General features: G+C 42.1%; 1 protein-coding gene across 2 annotated transcripts in view; it reads left to right on the forward strand.

The window, feature by feature from the left end:
* Nucleotides 1-11123: 11123 nt before the first annotated feature.
* LOC112266134 (membrane-associated phosphatidylinositol transfer protein 3-like) overlaps nucleotides 11124-20472 on the forward strand; it is a 130604-nt gene continuing 121255 nt past the window's right edge. For both annotated transcript variants that reach the window (XM_042296207.1, XM_042296208.1), the window contains exon 1: nucleotides 11124-11432. In XM_042296207.1, the coding sequence (XP_042152141.1) occupies nucleotides 11408-11432 (25 nt within the window). In that variant the 5' untranslated portion in view covers nucleotides 11124-11407. The remainder of the gene's footprint in view (nucleotides 11433-20472) is intronic.

Genomic DNA, 20472 nt, shown 5'->3' on the forward strand with positions numbered 1-20472 from the left:
ACAACCATAAGGGGCAATGGGTTCTATAACTGATTCAAGTATTTTTGTAATGTCGAGTTTTATGTTCCTTTTGATGGCATAGAAGGTCCTTCTTGCCTTGTCTCTCAGATCGTTCACAGCTTTGTGGAAGTAACTTGTGGCGCTGATGTTTAGGCCGAGGTATACTGTATATAGTTTTTTGTGTGCTCTAGGGCAATGGTGTCTAGATGAAATTTGTGGTCCTGGCGACTGGACCTTTTTTGAAACACCATTATTTTTGTCTTACTGAGATTTACTGTCAGGGCCCAGGTCTGACAGAATCTGTACAGATGATCTAGGTGTTGCTGTAGGCTCTCCTTGGTTGGGGACAGAAGCACCAGATCATCAGCAAACAGTAGACATTTGACTTCAGATTTTAGTAGAGTGAGGCCGGGTACTGCAGACTGTTCTAGCGACCACGCCAATTTGTTGATATATATGTTGAAGAGGGTGGGGCTTAAGGTGCATCCCTGTCTCATCTCCTGACCCTGTGGAAAGAAATGTGTGTTTTTTGCCAATTTTAACCGCACACTTGTTTGTGAACATGGATTTTATAATGTATGATTTTCCCCCAACATCACTCTCCTTCAATTTGTTAAGCAGACCCTCATGCCAAATTGAGTCAAAAGCTTTTTTGAAATCAAAGCATGAAAATACTTTGTTTTGGTTTGTTTGTCAATTAAGGTGTGCTGGGTGAATACGTGGTCTGTTGTACAGTAATTTGGTAAAAAGCCATTTTGACATTTGCTCAGTATGTTGTCGCTGAGGAAATGTACGCATATGCGGTTAATAATGCAGAGGATTTTCTCAAGGTTGCTTTTGACGCGTATCCCACTGTAGTTATTTGGTTCAAATTTGTCTCCACTTTTGTGGATTGGGGTGATCAGTCTTAGGTTACAAATATTGCGGAAGATCAGAGCTGAGGAGGATGTTAAAGAGTTTAAGTATAGTCAATTGGATTTTGTGGTCTGTAAATTTTATCATTTCATGTAGGGTACCATCAACACCACAGGCCTTTTTGGGTTGGAGGGTTTGCGTTTTGTCCTATAGTTCATTCAGATTTATTAGAGAACCCAGTGTGTTCTGGTAGTCTTTAAGAATTGATTCTGTATTTCATCATGTATGTTTTTGCTGTTTGTTTTTGAGCCAAAAAGATTGAAGATGTGTCATGATCATTTGTAGAGAAGGACCAAGGCGCAGCATGATTAGTTCCACATAATTTATTAAAATATAAAACAAGAACCTAACAGTGACTGCAGAGGTGCTGCATACACTAACTCAAAATACAAAATTCAATATCCCACAAAACACAGGTGGAAAAAGGCTACCTAAATATGATCCCCAATTAGAGACAACGATTACCAGCTGCCTCTAATTGGGAACCATATCAAGCACACCAACATAGAAATATGAAAACTAGAACGCCACATAGAAATAATAAACTAGAACATCACATAGAAATAATAAACTAGAACACCCCAGTCACGCCCTGACCTACTACACCATAGAGAAACAATGGCTCTCTATGGTCACGGCGTGACAAAGTGGTTTATCCATACATCTCTGTTTTGGATAGATAATTCTTTGTGTAGTTGTTTGTTAAGAGTTTTCCAATTTTCCCAGAAGTGTTTAGATTCTATAGATTCTTCAATTACATTGACCTGATTTCTGATGTGCTGATCCTTTTTTCGTAGTGTATTTCTGTATTATTTTAGTGATTCACCTTAGCAAAGCCGTAGGCTCAGGTTTTCTGGGTCTCTGTGTTTTTGGTTGGATAGGTTTCTCAATTTCTTTCTTAGGTTTTTGCATTCTTCTTCAAACCCTTTTTTATTGTTGTTAATTTTATTTTTTTGTCTGCTTGAAGTTTTTAGATTTGCTATGGAAGCTGTGAGGTCAAATATACACCTTCACTATTACAGTCAAACCTTTTGTTGTGTCTAGGGGGGCATATGGGGGAGGGAATGTTGTCACCTCCAGGTAGGTGTTTGTCCCCCTTTGTGCTGAGGGTGTCAGGTTCTTGTCCAGTTCTGGCATTTAGGTCGCCACAGACTTGTTAGTACATGTCCATGGGCCTGGAAATTGTTGATCTCCCCCTCTAGGATGGAGAATCTGTCATCGTTAAAGTATGGGGATTCTATTGGGGGGATAGAGATAGCACACATGAGAACATTTTTCTCTATTGAAATAATTTAGTTATTAATTAGTCAAATGTAAAAAAAATCCTGTTTTGACTAATTTAATAGAGTGGGTTAAGTCTGCTCTATACCAAATTAGCATACCCCCTGAGTCTCTTCCCTGTTTCACACCTGGTAGTTTGGTGGATGGGACTACCAGCTCTCTCTCTCTCCTCTCTGTCTGTCTGTCTGTCTGTCTGTCTGTCTGTCTGTCTGTCTGTCTGTCTGTCTGTCTGTCTGTCTGTCTGTCTGTCTGTCTGTCTGTCTGTCTGTCTGTCTGTCTGTCTGTCTGTCTGTCTGTCTGTCTGTCTGTCTGTCTGTCTGTCTGTCTGTCTGTCTGTCTGTGTCTGTCTCTCTCTCGCGTGTGCACGTTCTGGCCCCTATCTTGATAAATAGCAGTTATATTCCAGGCTGCTGCTTTTTCACTTCCATTGACATATGTACCTAATTCAAACAGGCTGAATGGAGATGAGGACAATGTAATGAAAGACGGGGTGAAGCTCCATCAGTCTGGTATTCAGCCTGAGCATCCTGTTTGCCTGTCTGTTTTTGTCTATCCAGAACCCAAGCATACTCTGTCTGTCTGTCTGTCTGTCTGTCTGTCTGTCTGTCTGTCTGTCTGTCTGTCTGTCTGTCTGTCTGTCTGTCTGTCTGTCTGTCTGTCTGTCTGTCTGTCTGTCTGTCTGTCTGTCTGTCTGTCTGTCTGTCTGTCTGTCTGTCTGTCTGTCTGTCTGTCTGTCTGTCTGTCTGTCTGTCTCTCTAACTCAACAGCCTGAACACCATGTCTGTCTCTCCATCTCGCCACAGTGTCCTGTCTGAGAATAGTATCAGGGAGGAGGACTCCCCAGGTCTACCTGGCCGCAGCAGCAGCACCTTCCCAGCCCCAGGTGAGAGGAGGGGAGAGGGGACGTGACTCTCTGTGCCAGCCAGCATGCAGAGGAGTATCAAGCAGTACAGACAGGACCACAAGGTTTACCTCCTCCTGGTTTCCCACGAGGCTGTGGGCAGCTTCAACCCCTGGGCCATTGCAGACAGATGAGAGCGACTAACAAATGGCACTACTTTTGACCAGGGACCTATGAGTGCACTCTTACAAGTGCCATTTGGGACTGTAGTACTTTTCAATGTTTCACTTTCTCAAATGCAAATGTACAGTTCAAGTCGGAAGTTTACATACACCTTAGCCAAATACATTTAAACTCAGTTTTTCACAATTCCTGACATTTAATCCAAGTAAAAATTCAAGTCTTAGGTCAGTTAGGATCACCACTTTATTTCAAGAATGTGAAATGTCAGAATAATAGTTGAGAGACTTATTTATTTCAGCTTTTATTTATTTCATCACATTCCCAGTGGGTCAGAAGATTACATACACTCAATTAGAATTTGGTAGCATTGCCTTTAAATTGTTTCACTTGGGTCAAACTTTTCTGGTAGCCTTCCACAACCTTCCCACAATAAGTTGGGTGAATTTTGGCCCATTCCTCTTGACAGAGCTGGTGTAACTGAGTCAGGTTTGTAGGCCTCCTTGCTCGCACATGCTTTTTCAGTTCTGCCCACACATTTTCTATAGGATTGAGGTCAGGGCTTTGTGATGGCCACTCCAATACCTTGACTTTGTCCTTAAGACATTTTGCCATAACTTTGGAAGTTTGCTTGGGGTTGTTGTCCATTTGGAAGACCCATTTGCGACCAAGCTTTAACTTCCTGACTGATGTCTTGAGATGTTGCTTCAATATATCCACATAATTTTCCCTCCTCATGATGCCATCTATTTTGTGAAGTGCACCAGTCCCTCCTGCAGCAAAACACCCCCACAACATGATGCTGCCACCCCCGTGCTTCACGGTTGGAATGGTGTTCTTCGGCTTGCAAGCATCCCCATTCTCCTCCAAACATAATGATGGTCATTATGGCCAAACAGTTCTATTTTGTTTCCTCAGACCAGAGGACATTTCTCCAAAAAGTACAATCTTTGTCCCCCTGTGCAGTTGCAAACCGTAGTCTGGCTTTTAAATGGCGGTTTTAGAGCAGTGGCTTTTTGCTTGCTGAGTGGCCTTTCAGGTTATGTCGATATAGGACTCGTTTTACTGTGGATATAGATACTTTTGTACCTGTTTCCTCCAGCATCTTCACAAGGTCCTTTGCTGCTGTTCTGGGATTGATTTGCACTTTTCGCACTAAAGTACTTTCATCTCTAGGAGACAGAGCGCGTTTCCTTCCTGAGCGGTATGGCGGCTGTGTGGTCCCATGGTGTTTATACTTGCGTACTATTGTTTGTACAGATGAACGTGGTACCTTCAGGCATATGGAAATTGCTCCCAAGGATGAACCAGACTTGTGGACGTCTACAATGTTTTTTCTGAAGTCTTGGCTGATTTCTTTAGATTTTCCCGTGATGTCAAGCAAAGAGGCACTGAGTTTGAAGGTAGGCCTTGAAATACATCCACAGGTACACCTCAAATTGACTCAAACTATGTCAATTAGCCTATCAGAAGCTTCTAAACCCATTACTTCATTTTCTGGAATTTTCCAAGCTGTTTAAAAGGCACAGTCAACTTTGTGTATGTAAACTTCTGACCCACTGGAAATGTGAAATAATCTGTCTGTTAATAATAATAATAATCATCTGTTGTTGGAAAAATGACTTATGTCAAAGTAGATGTCCTAACCAATTTACCCAAACTATAGTTTGTTAACAAGAAATTTGTGGAGTGGTTGAAAAATGAATTTTAATGACAATCTAAGTGTATGTAAACTTCCGACTTCAACTGTATCTGCAGTTGGTTGTTCCTTAAGCCATCTCAACAGATTTATTTGCTACCCAGTTAGTCCCTGAATGCCACCGTGTGTAGGAGGATGGATTATTCACTTGGCCCAGGGCTACACAACTCTTCCTCAAACATAGTGCTCTTTGCTTATTCAAACATTAGGTCCAGTGTTTGACTAGTTGTGGGGTGCGTGTGAGTGCATATTTAAAATCATTCTTAATTTGGTGCAATGCAGAGAATCCCCCTTGTCTTTATGAGCATACTGAATGCATTTGAGTGTGATAGATCAGAAACGCATCATATTCAGACATTTCAAAGAGAAGCAGATGTAATTGAATAATACGGCAAACGTTCTTAACGGTACCAAAGGACAGATAGTCAGGTCTGGCATGTGGAGATGCCTCTCTCTCCTCTCACCATATCTGTGTGTGGGAGTGTGAATTGTTGCAAAAAAAGTGAGCTAAGAAAACCAGCCCAAGGGAGAACTACTATTGTTGCCTCGTTACTTTTAGAGAGTGAGAGATGACAGGAGATAAAGTCATATGCCATCCTCTTGAGCTATGCATCTGCATTTTGTATGTTCAGAGAAAAATAACTCATATTTTTCAGTTTTTTTGGGAAGGGAAGTTTCAGGGGGACCAGTCCAATTGCTTCAGTATCAAGGGACAGATGGGGGGAAATGCAACGTCAATTAGTCTGCTATTCTCACTCATCAGTGTAACCTGTCTATCAGTCAGATGTTGGTAATAAGCCAGTCATATCCCGTCCTGCTTCAGATCCACCATTAGACAGCCAATAGAGCTCTTCCTCTTCGTGAACATTGGACGAGTTCGGTTTGCATCGCCCGGTGTACTGGGTAGGTGGATATTTCATCTCAGCACCAACAGAACTCCACCCACCTGGGCCACCGGGCAATGTAGAACGAGTTTGCCTACTCTTCAGGGTTTAGCCAGCTAAGACTATAGTTTAGACTGGGTTAATGTTTATATATGTATCTATGTGTGTTAAATACAGCGTGATGCATCGCTTTTACTAAAACGATGAAAGAACTATGTAAAACAAGTTCATTTTTGGGGGGAAAAACATCCTGATTGCATTGATGTGACAACATTCAGAATAGAATGGAACTAAAGCAATGCAGATTATTCCTATTTGGCAGGTTCCTTTCTGTCGTTCTTCCAGAGGGATGGATGAATTTCACTGGGAAAGTTGGTTTTGATAAGCTTAGAGAGAACATTACGACATTACAGAGGGTCTCCTCTCTTTCCATTTATAAACCTCTCCCACAGGATTACTCACTCTTTCCATTTCCACATTGAAACATAGAAGTAAATTAATTGTTTGGGGAATTAACAATAGGGGTGCAGCAAGCCAAGGTCACCATTCATTGGTTAATAGGAAATCCGGATAGCATATTGCAATCATTGAAATTGTGTGATTCACTTGCCAATGCATGCACCAAATACTGTATGTTTGCCAAATGAGTGATTTCAATTCAATAAGGATGCATATATCATGAGTGAACATTGGATGAGGGAGCCTTTACTGGTGTGGCGGATGTTCTCAGGCCCTGGAGAGAAAGCAGCTGTGAAGGAGGAGAGAGACACATCCAGATGTTGAGTTGGCCCCGAGCGGAACTGACTGTGACAAGGGACAGAGAGTGACTGAGTGAATAGCTCACTCTGAATCAGACCCTCTTTCTCTCCGCCAACTGTGTTTTGTGTGGGTGTCAGAATACATGCAGGTTTTACATAGGCTTATGCACATACACATGACTCACTCTCACAGTTCTGTTTCGTCCCAGAGTTCGACACAAATTGGAATCTAGGAGCCATCGCATCCTTATAATAGGAGTTTTTGAATTGAAGAATACTTGAAATTGAAAAATACATTGTTCGTCTGTGAGTGTCAGGGTGGCTAATTTCAAATTATTTTTCATTTTCATGGTGCTGAATGCTGTCTATTGATACTTTAGTTTTGAGTGTGTCACCTCCCGCCCCAGACAACCAACACAGACTCAACACAGAAATGTATTTTCAACACAATTAACAAACAGAACAACAAGATCTGTCTATGATCTATTCTGATCTGTTTTGCACATAACACAGAACACAATGAAATTGGTTTTGTGGTGCTTTGATATATTTTATTTTTGTGATGTTTTCTGACACATTCATAGCAGACTGTTTTATACTGATGCCCAAAAATTTATTTGGTAATACCTTTTTTCTGGTACAATATGCAAAGGTTGTTTTATTTAGTCAAAATGAGGTATTGATAACCTTGATAATCTTAATGATGTTAGTATTATAACATCATTTTTAAAAAATGAGATGTATCTTGCTTTATCAATACAGCCATCAGATGTAGAGCTGTGTCTCCTTTTCCACAGTTCTAATGGTGAAAAGGGCCTGTCCCTACAGTATGTTAGCCAGCATAATTATCCTTGTCAAAGACAGAATTCATGTGACTGTGAGTATTGACTAGTAGTCATGGTAATATGAATTATGTGGTACACACACTGACATATTTTGAGGCAACAATGCCCTTTCAGGCTGGATAGAATCATTTTAGGTTTCACTCAGGGACAGTTCAGCTAATGGCTGGAAATTTTCACAATTCTTAGAAAATTGGATATGATCTTCAACCAAGTAAGACAAATGTTCTCTCTATAGTACTATTTAGATATTTACAGAACCAGTGATATTCTCCTTCTCTGAACAACTACTGAAGAGATTGTAGTAGTTAGATCCATGCTCTGGGTGTGGATATGAGAGAGGAATGCAGCTGCTCCAGTTGAGAAATTGATCAGCACAGTATGTGCCCTCCCTGGGCAGTAATCTCCCTGATGTCATCAGATAGTCTGACCTATAAATTCTCTGCTTCAGAAACGAGAGAGAAACAACCTTGTTTCCCCCACAACGCAGTGGGTAATCTCATAGCATAGGCAGCTATCAAAAGTGAAACACTTATCCTTGCTGTGTCATTATCCTTGCTGACTCATGGTTAGTAGAATTAAGATGTATTGAAAGCTAAGTCTTTGTGTGGATAGCTAAAAGGCAAAAGGTCCAGAGTCTTATTTCAGATTTGAGGTGCAAAGTTCATTGTTGTTAGTAGATGATCTACACATGGGGTCATCTCTTGGCTTCTTTTCTGCTAGAACCCACTGGCCCTCACTCTGGAGCAGCCCCATGTCTCTTATGACATGCTGGTACATAAATGGAAGTGCTGAGACCAGGTGCTTTCTCAGGTATCTGGATACGTGGATATACACTGAGTGTACATAACATTAGGAACAGCTTTCTAATATTGAATTGCACCCCTTTTGCCCTCAGAACAGCCTCAATTTGTTGGAGCATATACTGTACAAGGTGGTGAAAGTGTTCCACAGGGATGCTGGCCCATGTTGACTCCATTGCTTCCCACAATTGTGCCAAGTTGGCTGGATGTCCTTTGGGTGGTGGACCACTCTTGAACTGTTGAGCGGGAAAAACCCAGCAGCATTGCAGTTCTTGACATACCTAAACTGGTGTGCCTGGCACCTACTACCATACCCTGTTCAAAGGCGTTAAATATTTTGTCTTGCCCATTAACCCTCTGAATGGCACACATACACAATCCATTTCTCAGTTGTCTAGAGGCTTAACAAACCTTCTTTAACCTGTCTCCTGCCCTTCATCTACACTGATTGAAATGGCTTTAACAGGTTCATCAATAAGGAATCATAGCTTTCATTCACCTGGTCAGTCTATGTCATGGAAAGGTGTTCCTAATGTTTTGTACACTCGGTGTACACTACATGACCAAATGTATGTGGACACCTGCTCGCCGAACATCTCATTCCAAAATCATGGCCATTAATATGGAGTTGGTCCCCCCCTTTGCTGCTATAACAGCCTACACTCTTCTGAGAATTCTTTCCACGAGATGTTGGGACATTGCTACAGGGACTTGCTTCCACTCAGCCACAAGTGCTGAGTTTTTTTTATGATTGGGGGGTGGGGCAGCTCAAAGTAGAGCCTGTTGTAGACTTGGCACACTGCCTTGGCATAGGATGAGATTGCTTCTAAAGAAAAAAGTTATTCTGCCTAAATTGAATTACCTTTTTTTTCTTGTGAGTGAGGCCATTGGGTGTAATCAATGCTATCTCTCGCTGTCTTTCTGGCCCTGCTGGCTGTTTTTCTTTTACTCTCCTGCTAGAATCACAATACAGTGTCTTGAGACAGAAGTATTTTGTCATTGGTCATCCTGACTGGTTGAAATATCCTGGGCCCTCATAGGGTTGGGTAATACAGCGTGTCTGTGGCCAGGCCAGTACTCAGATTGGAGGGAGATGGCTCAGCTTCAGGCATTTGGGTCCATCGATAGTCATTAAATGGCACCAGGGTGCAGAGCTGCAGATAGAGTGATGCTGGTGCTGCTCTGATCCCAGGCTATGACCTGTTCTGTGGTCATGTGCTAGCTAGATGATAGAACGAGGGTATAACTATATATCTGCACTGCTGTGCACAACAACAGACAATCACTGCTCTCCCATGTTTCCCACTGAGCTTGGTAGATGGGTCAGGTTGGGAATCTACAATGAGTTTTTCAGGTTGTATTCAGGTTGGGAATCTACAATGAGTTTTTCAGGTTGTATTCAGTTGGGAATCTACAATGATTTTTTTAGGTTGTATTCAGGTTGGGAATCTACAATGAGATTTTCAGGTTGGGAATCTACTTTGAGTTTTTGTGTTATAGTACAATATCTTGTTTTCTGTTGAAAGGGTTGGGAACATGGGTGTCCTTTGGTAATACGATTTCTATACATGTAGGGGTGAATATGATACTATGATTATCTGAATGGGCTCTTCACATATAGACAGCAGGTTTCAGCATATTCAAAGTGGTCTACTCTAAATGAATAGATTTGGTTTGATAGATATAATAATTTAGATCACTGTCATATCTATCAAATAATGAGATATATTAATTTAGATCACTGTCATATCTCATTATTTGATAGATATGACAGTGATCTAAATTAATATAGCATATTGTTTGATAGACGTGACAGCCTGTTGTGAGAGTTAGCCCAAGATTGTTGACAATGTCAGAGCAGGGAAATCTATAAAACATCATGGATTAGGCACTGAATGTCAGAAGCAAGCCAGCCAGCCTTACTGTGCTGTGTTTCTACAGTTCACATACAATAGGCTACATCCCTAACGGCAATGCATCCATTAACTTATCTGATTATCCATGTGTCTAATAACAGTTTGACAGTATCCAAAATGGCACCCTTTGCCCTTATAGTGCACTACTTTTGACCAGACTAGGGCAAAATTGCACTATGGTGCACACTATGGTGCACTTTGAGGGAATAGGGTTCCATTTGGGACGTAACCTACATCCCTCATCATGCAGGCCATTAATACATGCATCTGATCCATGTGGCTAATAACAGTTTCTCTTAAATGCAACAGTCCACTCCGCACAAAGCCTAAGATGTGATGTGAGCCGTCTTTGGACCATGAGGAATGTACTGTGATGCTATGCTGTTGAACTCTGGTTCCAGTATGTTTTATAGCTGGGTCTCTGACCTAACACTGTGGAGGAGCCAAGGCTGCAGGAAATAAAGCTAGCTTGATGACAAGGTGAGATTCGGTCCTTGCCCTTTAGGCCCCCATCTGTGGCTTGGAGACAGTCATTATCATCATCATGTCTTTAAGGTCAATAAAGAGTCTTTGTCAAGCTATTTGTCATGTCTGCTGCGTGCAGCATACTTATGGTTCAACATACTGAAACATTAACCTCAGTCTGTTGTTTATAGGCTTATAGGTTATCTTATCTGTATTATTTTACTCTACAATCATAACAGTTGTAACTACCTAGTTGAATAGGCAGGAGTGCGATTTTGTAGATGTGTCGTTTTCCAATTGGGATATATTTATTTCTAGACCTCACGTCAACTAGACCTCACGTCCATGGTTAGAAGTGCATCCCATGCAAATCAGTTTGCATCAATGTCGACTAATTTATTTTATTGGAATCCCATCTGCAGGAGGCAGAGCCAATTTATACAACGGACGCCCTTGGGTGGCACAGCAGCGAGCCACTGGAGGCAGTCTAACACTGATCCTTGAAACATTTCTACTGATGTGACGGTAGTGGAGGGGAGGGCAGTAGCAAAGTCTGCACAGATACAAAAACTGAAAGTGTGTTCAGTACAAGAGGCAGATCCGCTGGATGTGGGTCTTGTCACCGATGAGCCCGAGGAGCTCAGCTGCAGAATTCAAGCCGAGCGAAAAAGTGCATCCTCACTGCCTCTGGGCTACCTATCTTCTGCCTGGCTGGCGTCAAGGTGCGGAGACGAGGGAGGGAGCGCCCACTCGGTTAAAACTATCTGACAAAATTACACCCCGGTGACTCCGCACCTACCTTGGTAGAGACGTAGAGGTTGGGATGGCGAAGGAAACGAGAGGGAAAGGTAAGGTGCTCGGTTCAATATTTTTTATATAGCCTACCATGTCTCCTCCGGTGTCAAATCTTATGAGGTTATCAGGTCGCATAAGTCAACGTCTCAACCTAAATCATGTAAAACGATGCATGCGCGCAATAGCCCGCTGGCTCTTCTTGACAATCTGTTGGAATGCGTGATGTTACCGTTCAGTTGTCTATCAGAATAAAAAGCAACCCGTGTCCTCTGAGATGTTTGTCAAACGGTGTGACGTGTTTTGTCGATGTTGTCTGAGTACGTTCATTGTAAATTATTTTGACACATGTAAGGTGTGATACGGTCATCCTGACCATTAAAGACGGGAAAAAGCGCGCGCCAAACTTAGATTTGGACCTCGTTAATCACATATATTGAGCATATTAAATTATTTGGGTAAACCCTTTTCAGTTCCTGAGAGACTCAAACGCTGATCAATCTTTGTTGACAAGCATGCATTCAAGGAAAATTACATTGTTAGTGGGTAGGCTATTATTAGTAGGCTATTAGTTGGACTATTGTTGTCCACACAAATATTTAACCGTATGAATTCGTGTATTATAAAAGTAAAACTGGACTTTCCAGAAGTAAAACAGGACGCACGAGTTGATACGCAGGTCGACGTTTATTGTCATGAGTCTTGTCCTGGAGGCAGAACTGAGCGAGTTCCTCTAAGATAGGCCAGCTGCAAAGTCAAAATTGGCTATATTGTAAAAATGTATGAAAACAAAAAATAGCCTTTTGGGCTTATTTTAAGGTTAGGCGTTAGGGTTGGCATTGTGGTTAGGGTTATGTTTAAAATGAGATTCTATGACTTTATGGTTGTGCCAGCTAGTGACCACTGCAGAGCTGCCTGCAGAACAAGATTAATTATGAAAAACGCTAACATGCAGGTGATACAGTTAAATGAATGTTGTAATGAAGGTGTTATAACTGTTTTAACTGCATTTTCATTATACCTGGTTGATATCCAGTTGATCACCATGGGGTTCAATACCTTACTGACAGGGGCGGACCGGGACCAGAAATCAACCCTGGCATCGACCCTGCCAGATGGCCAGTCCACCCCTGCTTACTAAAACACCAATGCACACATTGATACAATTGAAATGAATACAGTGTATCAAGGCCACTATATAGCATTCCCCAGGGAGATGTGTTCTGTTGATTATGGAAATTGATAGTCTATTCTTCATGATTCAGTGCATTTAATGAAATATGAAAAGTTACGTGTAGACTACATTTGGTTCACCTTTATAATGAAATTCAGCTTTCCACCTTCTAAATCACCTTCCATTGCACCTTGATAAGTCTTATGGTAGGTGAGGAAGAAGGTGACAAGGGGCAGTGGAAGGTGATTGAGATGGTGGAATCCTAAGTAAATGTTTCTGTTGGATGAATGTGTTTGAGGTATAGGTAAAAACACAAAGTATCTTGAAAACATGACTATGTGTAATACTTGGGCCCATCTTTGGTCTAATGAATTTAATTAGATAACGATCGCATGACAGATTGTGGGCTGTCCAGTGCTATACTGACTTCCTCAACAACAACACATGAAGCAATGGGCTTTGAACAGCATGGGTTGTTTGTCACAAAAGACACCCAATTCCCTAAATAGTGCACTACGTTTGACCAGGGCCACTGGGGATCTGGTCAAAAGTAGTACACTATGTAAGGAATATAGGGTGCCATTTGGGATGTAGACCCTGCCTGATTTTGTCCAAATTTCCTGAAAGTAGAGTGATAAAAGATTGATGAGCAACTGGTGACTTTTCTTTAGAGTGACCCAGTCAGACCCATCCTAGTTTTGTATTCATCATAACGCTCTCTCTGACGGCGTTAGCTATGCTTTTTGAATTGATTTAATATTTCATGACTGTTCCATTATATATTTAACCTTGACTCGACTCTGGAGACGTGACGTAAATTGGTCATATTCGTGAGCTGAATGATAATAAAATACCCATTGTAGGCTTTTATTATCCAGTTTCAGTAAGTCAAGCAGTATTCAAATTATACATGACTCTTGGTGGTGCCCAATGTCTCTTTTCGCAGTGCCCAACAATGATGATTTTGTTATAGGGGTGCAATGATTTGTTATGGAGGTCATTAAAACCATGATGTCAAGGTCATATAAGTTATTGAGGTTAGTCTCATTTGTCTTATACAGTCACTGCTGGTTGGCTGATGATTGGACCGTAATCTCAGGAACTGAACACCAGAGAGACAGAATTACATTGCATACAATAAGGCCAAGTTATGGTCTTACTACTTAGTCTCGTTCACCCAGTCGGCTCTCTCTCGCAGTTGAGTCTGAGGATGAGGTTACTTTTACCAGGCTTTCCAATAATGTCATTTAGGTAGAACTGAAATTAGTTTTATAATGAAAACAATACCATTTTAAGAATCTCCCGCACCACCTGCCTTACAGAAGGGAGGCTAATGTCCTACCTGGCAGGTACAATAAGTACACAACAGCTATGAGATGTGATCCTATAAATACCAACAACAACAAAACATGTAGGGAGACTACCCAATGCACTTGAATAAAACATTTTGCTAGAGTAACATGCGCTTATGCCACTGGCTGCTGACTGAAACAGAGTGTGTGTCCCAAATGACTCTCTATTCCCTTTATAGTGCACTACCTTTGACCAGGGCTCTGACCAAAACAATAGGGTGCCATTTGGGACACACAGTGGCAGTATGTTTTGAACCAGCCCAGGTGTTAGGAGAGGGAGCTCAGCTCTGTATAGTAGAAACCTATCCAGATCACATACCAGCCATGTTGCAATTGCATCTGCTAATTTACTGATTCACCTCAATTAGCAGTTGATTCAATGAGTAAAGAGAGATGCAACATAAGGGAGTGAGACAGATAGAGAGACAGACAGAGAGAGAGAGACAGATAGAGAGACAGACATAGAGAGACAGACATAGAGAGAGAGACATAGAGAGAGAGACAGATAGAGAGAGAGACAGATAGAGACAGACAGAGAGAGAGACAGATGGAGAGAGAGAGACAGACAGAGAGAGAGACAGATGGAGAGAGAGAGACAGACAGAGAGAGAGAGACAGATAGAGAGACAGACATAGAGAGAGAGACAGATAGAGAGACAGACATAGAGAGAGAGACAGAGAGAGACAGACATAGAGAGAGAGACAGAGAGAGACAGACAGAGAGAGACAGAGAGAGACAGACAGAGAGAGACAGAGAGAGAGACAGACAGACAGACAGAGAGAGAGAGAGACAGATAGAGAGAGAGAGACAGAGAGAGAGAGATAGAGAGACAGACAGAGAGAGAGAGAGACAGATAGAGAGACAGATAGAGAGAGACATACATAGAGAGAGAGACAGACATAGAGAGAGAGAGGAGAGAGAGAGATAGATAGAGAGACAGACAGACAGACAGAGAGAGACAGATAGAGAGACAGACAGAGAGAGAGAGACAGAGAGACAGACATAGAGAGAGAGAGACAGATAGAGAGAGACAGAGAGAGAGATAGAGAGACATACATAGAGAGAGAGACAGATAGAGAGACAGACATAGAGAGAGACAGACAGATAGAGACACAGACATAGAGGGAGAGAGACAGATAGAGAGACATACATAGAGAGAGAGAGAGACAGATAGAATATTTCAAGAGCACATAACCAACTAGGCAAACACTTATTGATTCAACATTGTTTCCACGTCATTTTAACAACAAAAAATCTATGTGATGTTGTTGCCTCAACGTGGAAAACTGATTGAATTTGCAATAAGCCATCAACATAATGGAATTTTTTTTTTTTTCACAACTTTGAACCTAAATCCAAAGACATGGTGAAATGTTCTGTTGATTTTGCGTTGAATTGACATTAGTTGACAACACAACCAAAATTAAATCAAAACTAGACGTTGAAATTACTTTTGTGCCCAGTGGGAAACTTGTTCTTAGAAGGTTAATCGAGTCCTCTGAACATTGTAGCAGGAAGCTTTTCACTCTGTCACCAGTTGTGCAGTTCAGACTATTCATGATATGCTGTAATATGATTGAGAGGAAAGCATTGCTCCCCAGTTTATAATCGACAATAGATTTCCTTGAAACTAACAGACTAATTGAATTGTAAGTAGCTGTAACTGCAGTCCTTTCTTCAGTTTGTCATAATAGTCACAATATGATGTGAGTGATTATCCCTCGCTGAGCTAATGGCAAATCTATGGCCACAGCCATCATTCCAGCCATGCTCGCTGTTCTGCTCATGAAGATCATTTGAACCCTGCAATGCTTGAACACACTGGTACAAGATTGATGGCAAACTGCAATATGTAAGGGTTACTGTTCCTACCTCCATATCTCCATGATCTATTTTCTTTGAATACTGTTGCACCTTTGACTGTAGTGTGTAATCTATGTGCCATTGCGGTTTGTAGATTGGACATTTTTTCTCCTTTTACTTTATTTACAGTAAAACAACTTGGCCTAGATATAGACTTTATTGTAATCTTTCTTATATTCACACACGTTCTTCTTATCTGCTTCATCATTACTTGAGATCTGTTCTGAGTGGTTCTGTAGCTTTTTTTAGTTTGTCTCTAAGGATTCTGCCACATACCCTTTTCCTCTTTTCTCTATAGAAAGTCTTTCATTACCAAAAAGCAGCTGGGGATCAGTAAGGAAATTGCATTTTTGATAAGAGGAGATGGGAACATCCGTTTAGATTTTAGCAGAGGCTCTGCCAAACATGCCATATCATATGTACTTGGAACATGATGAATCAGTATTTCTGTTTCAGCTTCTCCTAAAAACATTATCTCCTCATTGATGTGAAGAACATCAGGGGTTTAGGGGTTACATGCGGTCTTTCACTCTTCAATTTCCACTTGATCAAAACCTTAGGTTGGAGACAGAAGTAGACTTCAGGCATGTACAGTGTTCTTTTAGTTGTTTTTTGGCTCTGTACTCCAGCATTTTGGATTTGAAATGAAGATGCATAAATATCAAACCCCCAAGCATTTTTGGGGGGGTATGATATTTGTCCGTATGAAACTTTCGCACTCATCATTATCCACGATTCATTCAGGACTATCTGTAATTATAGTAGCAGCCAAATGAATGTAGAAGTGTTTAGAAACATATTATATTCTTATTTACAATAAAAGTGACTCCAAAATGTCACAATATATAGTTTACCATAAATTTTGTTTGGGCACAGAATAATCTGAAACACAACCAAAACAAACAGCAAATGCATCCAACATGCATCCTGCACCGACATGCAACATGCATCCTGCACCGACATCCAACATGCATCCTGCGCCTACATCCAACATGCATCCAGGGCCGACATCCAACATGCATCCTGCGCCGACATCCAACATGCATCCTGCGCCGACATCCAACATGCATCCTGCGACATCCAACATGCATCCTGCGCCGACATCAACAACATGCATCCTGCGCCGACATCCAACATGCATCCTGCGCCGACATCCAACATGCATCCTGCGCCATCCAACACATGCAACATGCATCCTGCGCCTGACATCCAACATGCATCCTGCTCCTGACATCCAACATGCATCCTGCTCTGACATCCAACATGCATCCTGCTCTGACATCCAACATGCATCCTGCTCTGACATCCAACATGCATCCTGCTCTGACATCCAACATGCATCCTGCTCTGACATCCAACATGCATCCTGCTCTGACATCCAACATGCATCCTGCTCTGACATCCAACATGCATCCTGCTCTGACATCCAACATGCATCCTGCTCTGACATCCAACATGCATCCTGCTCTGACATCCAACATGCATCCGGCGCCGACATCCAACATGCATCCGGTGCCGACATCCAACATGCATTCTGCGCCAACATCCAACATGCATCCTGCGCCGACAGAGATGGCCGACCGCCACATGCATCCGGCGCCGACATCCAACATGCATCCGGTGCCGTTCAACATGCATCCTGCGGAAACATGCATCCTTTTTTTTTTTTTTTCCTGCTCTGTGTTATTTCATTACATTGGTGCGCCAACACCAACATGCATCCTGGCCGACAATCTTGCAGTTTTTTTTTTTTTTTTTTACGGTCTTACATACAGTCGGGAAGAACTACTGAATATAAGAGCAACGTCAACTCACCATCAGAACGACCAGGAATATGACTTTCCCGAAGCGGATCTTGTGTTCTGCCTTCCACCCAGGACGGAATGGATCCCAGCCTAGATGGCATCATGAGGCAGGAAAATTATGTGGATATATTGAAGCAACATCTCAAGACATCAGTTAAAGCTTGGCGCAAATGGGTCTTCTAAATGGACAACGACCCCAAGCAAAATTCCAAAGTTGTGGCAAAATGGCTTAAGGACAACAAAGTCAAGGTATTGGAGTGGCCATCATAAAGCCCTGAGCTCAATTTTATAGAAAATCTATGGGCAGAACTGAAAAAGCAGGGAATTTTTACTAGGATTAAATGTCAGGAATTGTGAAAAACTGAGTGTAAATGTATTTGGCTAAGGTGTATGTAAACTTCCCACTTCAACACTATATAACTTTCAAAATACAGAAATACAGCCGTTATGATGCATTTTGCTGTATTTCTGTATTTTGAAAGTCATACATCTTCAAAACTTGATTGCAACATTTTTTAAGACAATATCAACAATGGGCAAATGAAACTAATACCCAAAGATAGTTTTTCAAATCAAATCAGATGTTATTTGTCACATGTGCCCAATACAACAGGTGTAGACCTCACAGTGAATGCTTACTCACAAGCCCTTAACCAACAATGCAGTTTAAGAAAAATACCTTAAAAAAAGTAAGAAATAAAAGTAAGAAATAATAAAATAGCAGCAGTAAAATAACAATAGCGAGGCTATAAATAGGGGGTTCCGGTACAAAGTCAATGTGGGAGGGCACCGGTTAGTCGAGGTAATATGTGCATGTAGGTAGAGTTATTAATGTGACTCTGCATAGATAATAACAGAGAGTAGCAGCAGCGTAAAAAAAAGGGGTGGGGGGGCAATGTAAATAGTGGCCATTTGATTTGATGTTCAGGAGTCTTATGGCTTGGGGGTAGAAGCTGCTTTGAAGCCTCTTGGACCTAGACTTGGTGCTTCGGTACCGCTTGCCATGTTAGTTTGTTGGTGATGTGGACGCCAAGGAACTTGAAGCTCTCAACCTGCTCCACTACAGCTCCGTCGATGAGAATGGGGGCGTGCTTGGTCCTCTTTTCCACTCGGTCCTCTTCTCCACAATCATCTCCTTTGTCTTGATCATGTTGAGGGAGAGGTTGTTGTGCTTGCACCACACGGTCAGGTCTCTGACCTCCTCCCTATAGGCTGTCTTGTCGTTGTCGGTGATCGTGCCTACCACTGTTGGGTCATCATCAAACTTAATACTGGTGTTGGAGTCGTGCCTGGTCGTGCAGTCATGAGTGAACAGGGAGTACAGGAGGGGACTGAGCGCGCACCCCTGAGGGCCCCCCATGTTGAGGATCAGCGTGGCGGATGTGTTGTTACCTACCCTTACCACAAATCCAGGATCCAGTTGCAGAGGGAGGTGTTCAGTCCCAGGGTCCTTAGCTTAGTGATGGGCTTTGAGGGCATTATGGTGTTGAATGCTGAGCTGTAGTCTATGAATAGCATTCTCACATAGGTGTTCCTTTTGTCCAGGTTGGAAAAGGCAGTGTGGTGTGCAATAGAGATTGCATCACCTGTGGATCTGTTGAGGTGGTATGCAAATTGGAGTGGGTCTAGGGTTTTTGGGATGATGGTGTTGATATGAGCCATGACCAGCCTTTCAAAGAACCCTCATGGCTACAGACGTGAGTGATACGGGTCTGTAGTCATTTAGGCAGGTTACTTTAGTGTTCTTGGACACAGGCACTATGGTGATCTGCTTGAAACATGTTGGTATTACAGATTCAGACAGGGAGAGGTTGAAAATTTCAGTGAAGACACTTTTCAGTTGGTCAGCGCATGCTCGCAGTACACTCTCTTGTAATCCGTCTGGCCCTGCGGCCTTGTGAATGTTGACCTGTTTAAAGGTCTTACACACATCAGCTGCGGAGAGTGTGATCACACAGTCGTCCAGAACAGCTGATGATCTCATGCATGTTTCAGTGTTAGTTGCCTCGAAGCGAACATAGAAGTAATTTAGCTCGTCTGGTAGGCTTGTGTTACTGGGCAGCTCTCGGCTGTGCTTCCCTTTGTAGTCTGTAATAGTTTTCAAGCCCTGCCACATCCGACGAGTGTCGGAGCCGGTGTAGTACGATTCGATCTCAGTCCTATATTGATGCTTTGCCTGTTTGATGGTTCGTTGGAGGGCATAGCGGAATTTCTTATACATTTCTGGGTTATAGTCCTGCTCCTTGAAAGCAGCAGCTCTACCCTTTAGCTCAGTGTGGATGTTGCCTGTAATCCATGGCTTCTGGTTGGGGTATGTACGTACAGTCTTGGGGCGGCAGGGTAGCCTAGTGGTAAGAGCGTTGGACTAGTAACCGGAAGGTTGTGAGTTCAAACCCCCGAGCTGACAAGGTACAAATCTGTCGTTCTGCCCCTGAACAGGCAGTTAACCCACTGTTCCTAGGCTGTCATTGAAAATAAGAATTTGTTCTTAACTGACTTGCCTGGTTAAATAAAGGTAAAATTAAAAAAAAAAAAAAAACACCGATGCACTTATTGATGAAGCCAGTGACTGATGTGGTGTACTCCTCAATGCCTTCGGAAGAATTCCGGAACATATTCCAGTCTGTGCCAGCAAAACAGTCCTGCAGCGTAGCATCTGCTTAATTTGACCACTTTTTTATTCACCGAGTTACTGGTGTCCAACGCTGCTTTAGTTTTTGCTTGTAAGCAGGAATCAGGAGGATAGAATTATGGTCAGATTTGCCAAATGGTGGGTGAGGGAGAGCTTTGTACCAATCTCTTTGTGTGCTCTGCATGCATTTTGGGTGGAATTTTCTTTGATAGGCGAAATGTATTGTGTTTCAAAAGTGATATTGTAAATTGATCTGGTCACTGTTGAATT

This window comes from Oncorhynchus tshawytscha, linkage group LG13 (assembly GCF_018296145.1).
Source record: "Oncorhynchus tshawytscha isolate Ot180627B linkage group LG13, Otsh_v2.0, whole genome shotgun sequence".
Lineage (NCBI taxonomy): Eukaryota > Metazoa > Chordata > Actinopteri > Salmoniformes > Salmonidae > Oncorhynchus > Oncorhynchus tshawytscha.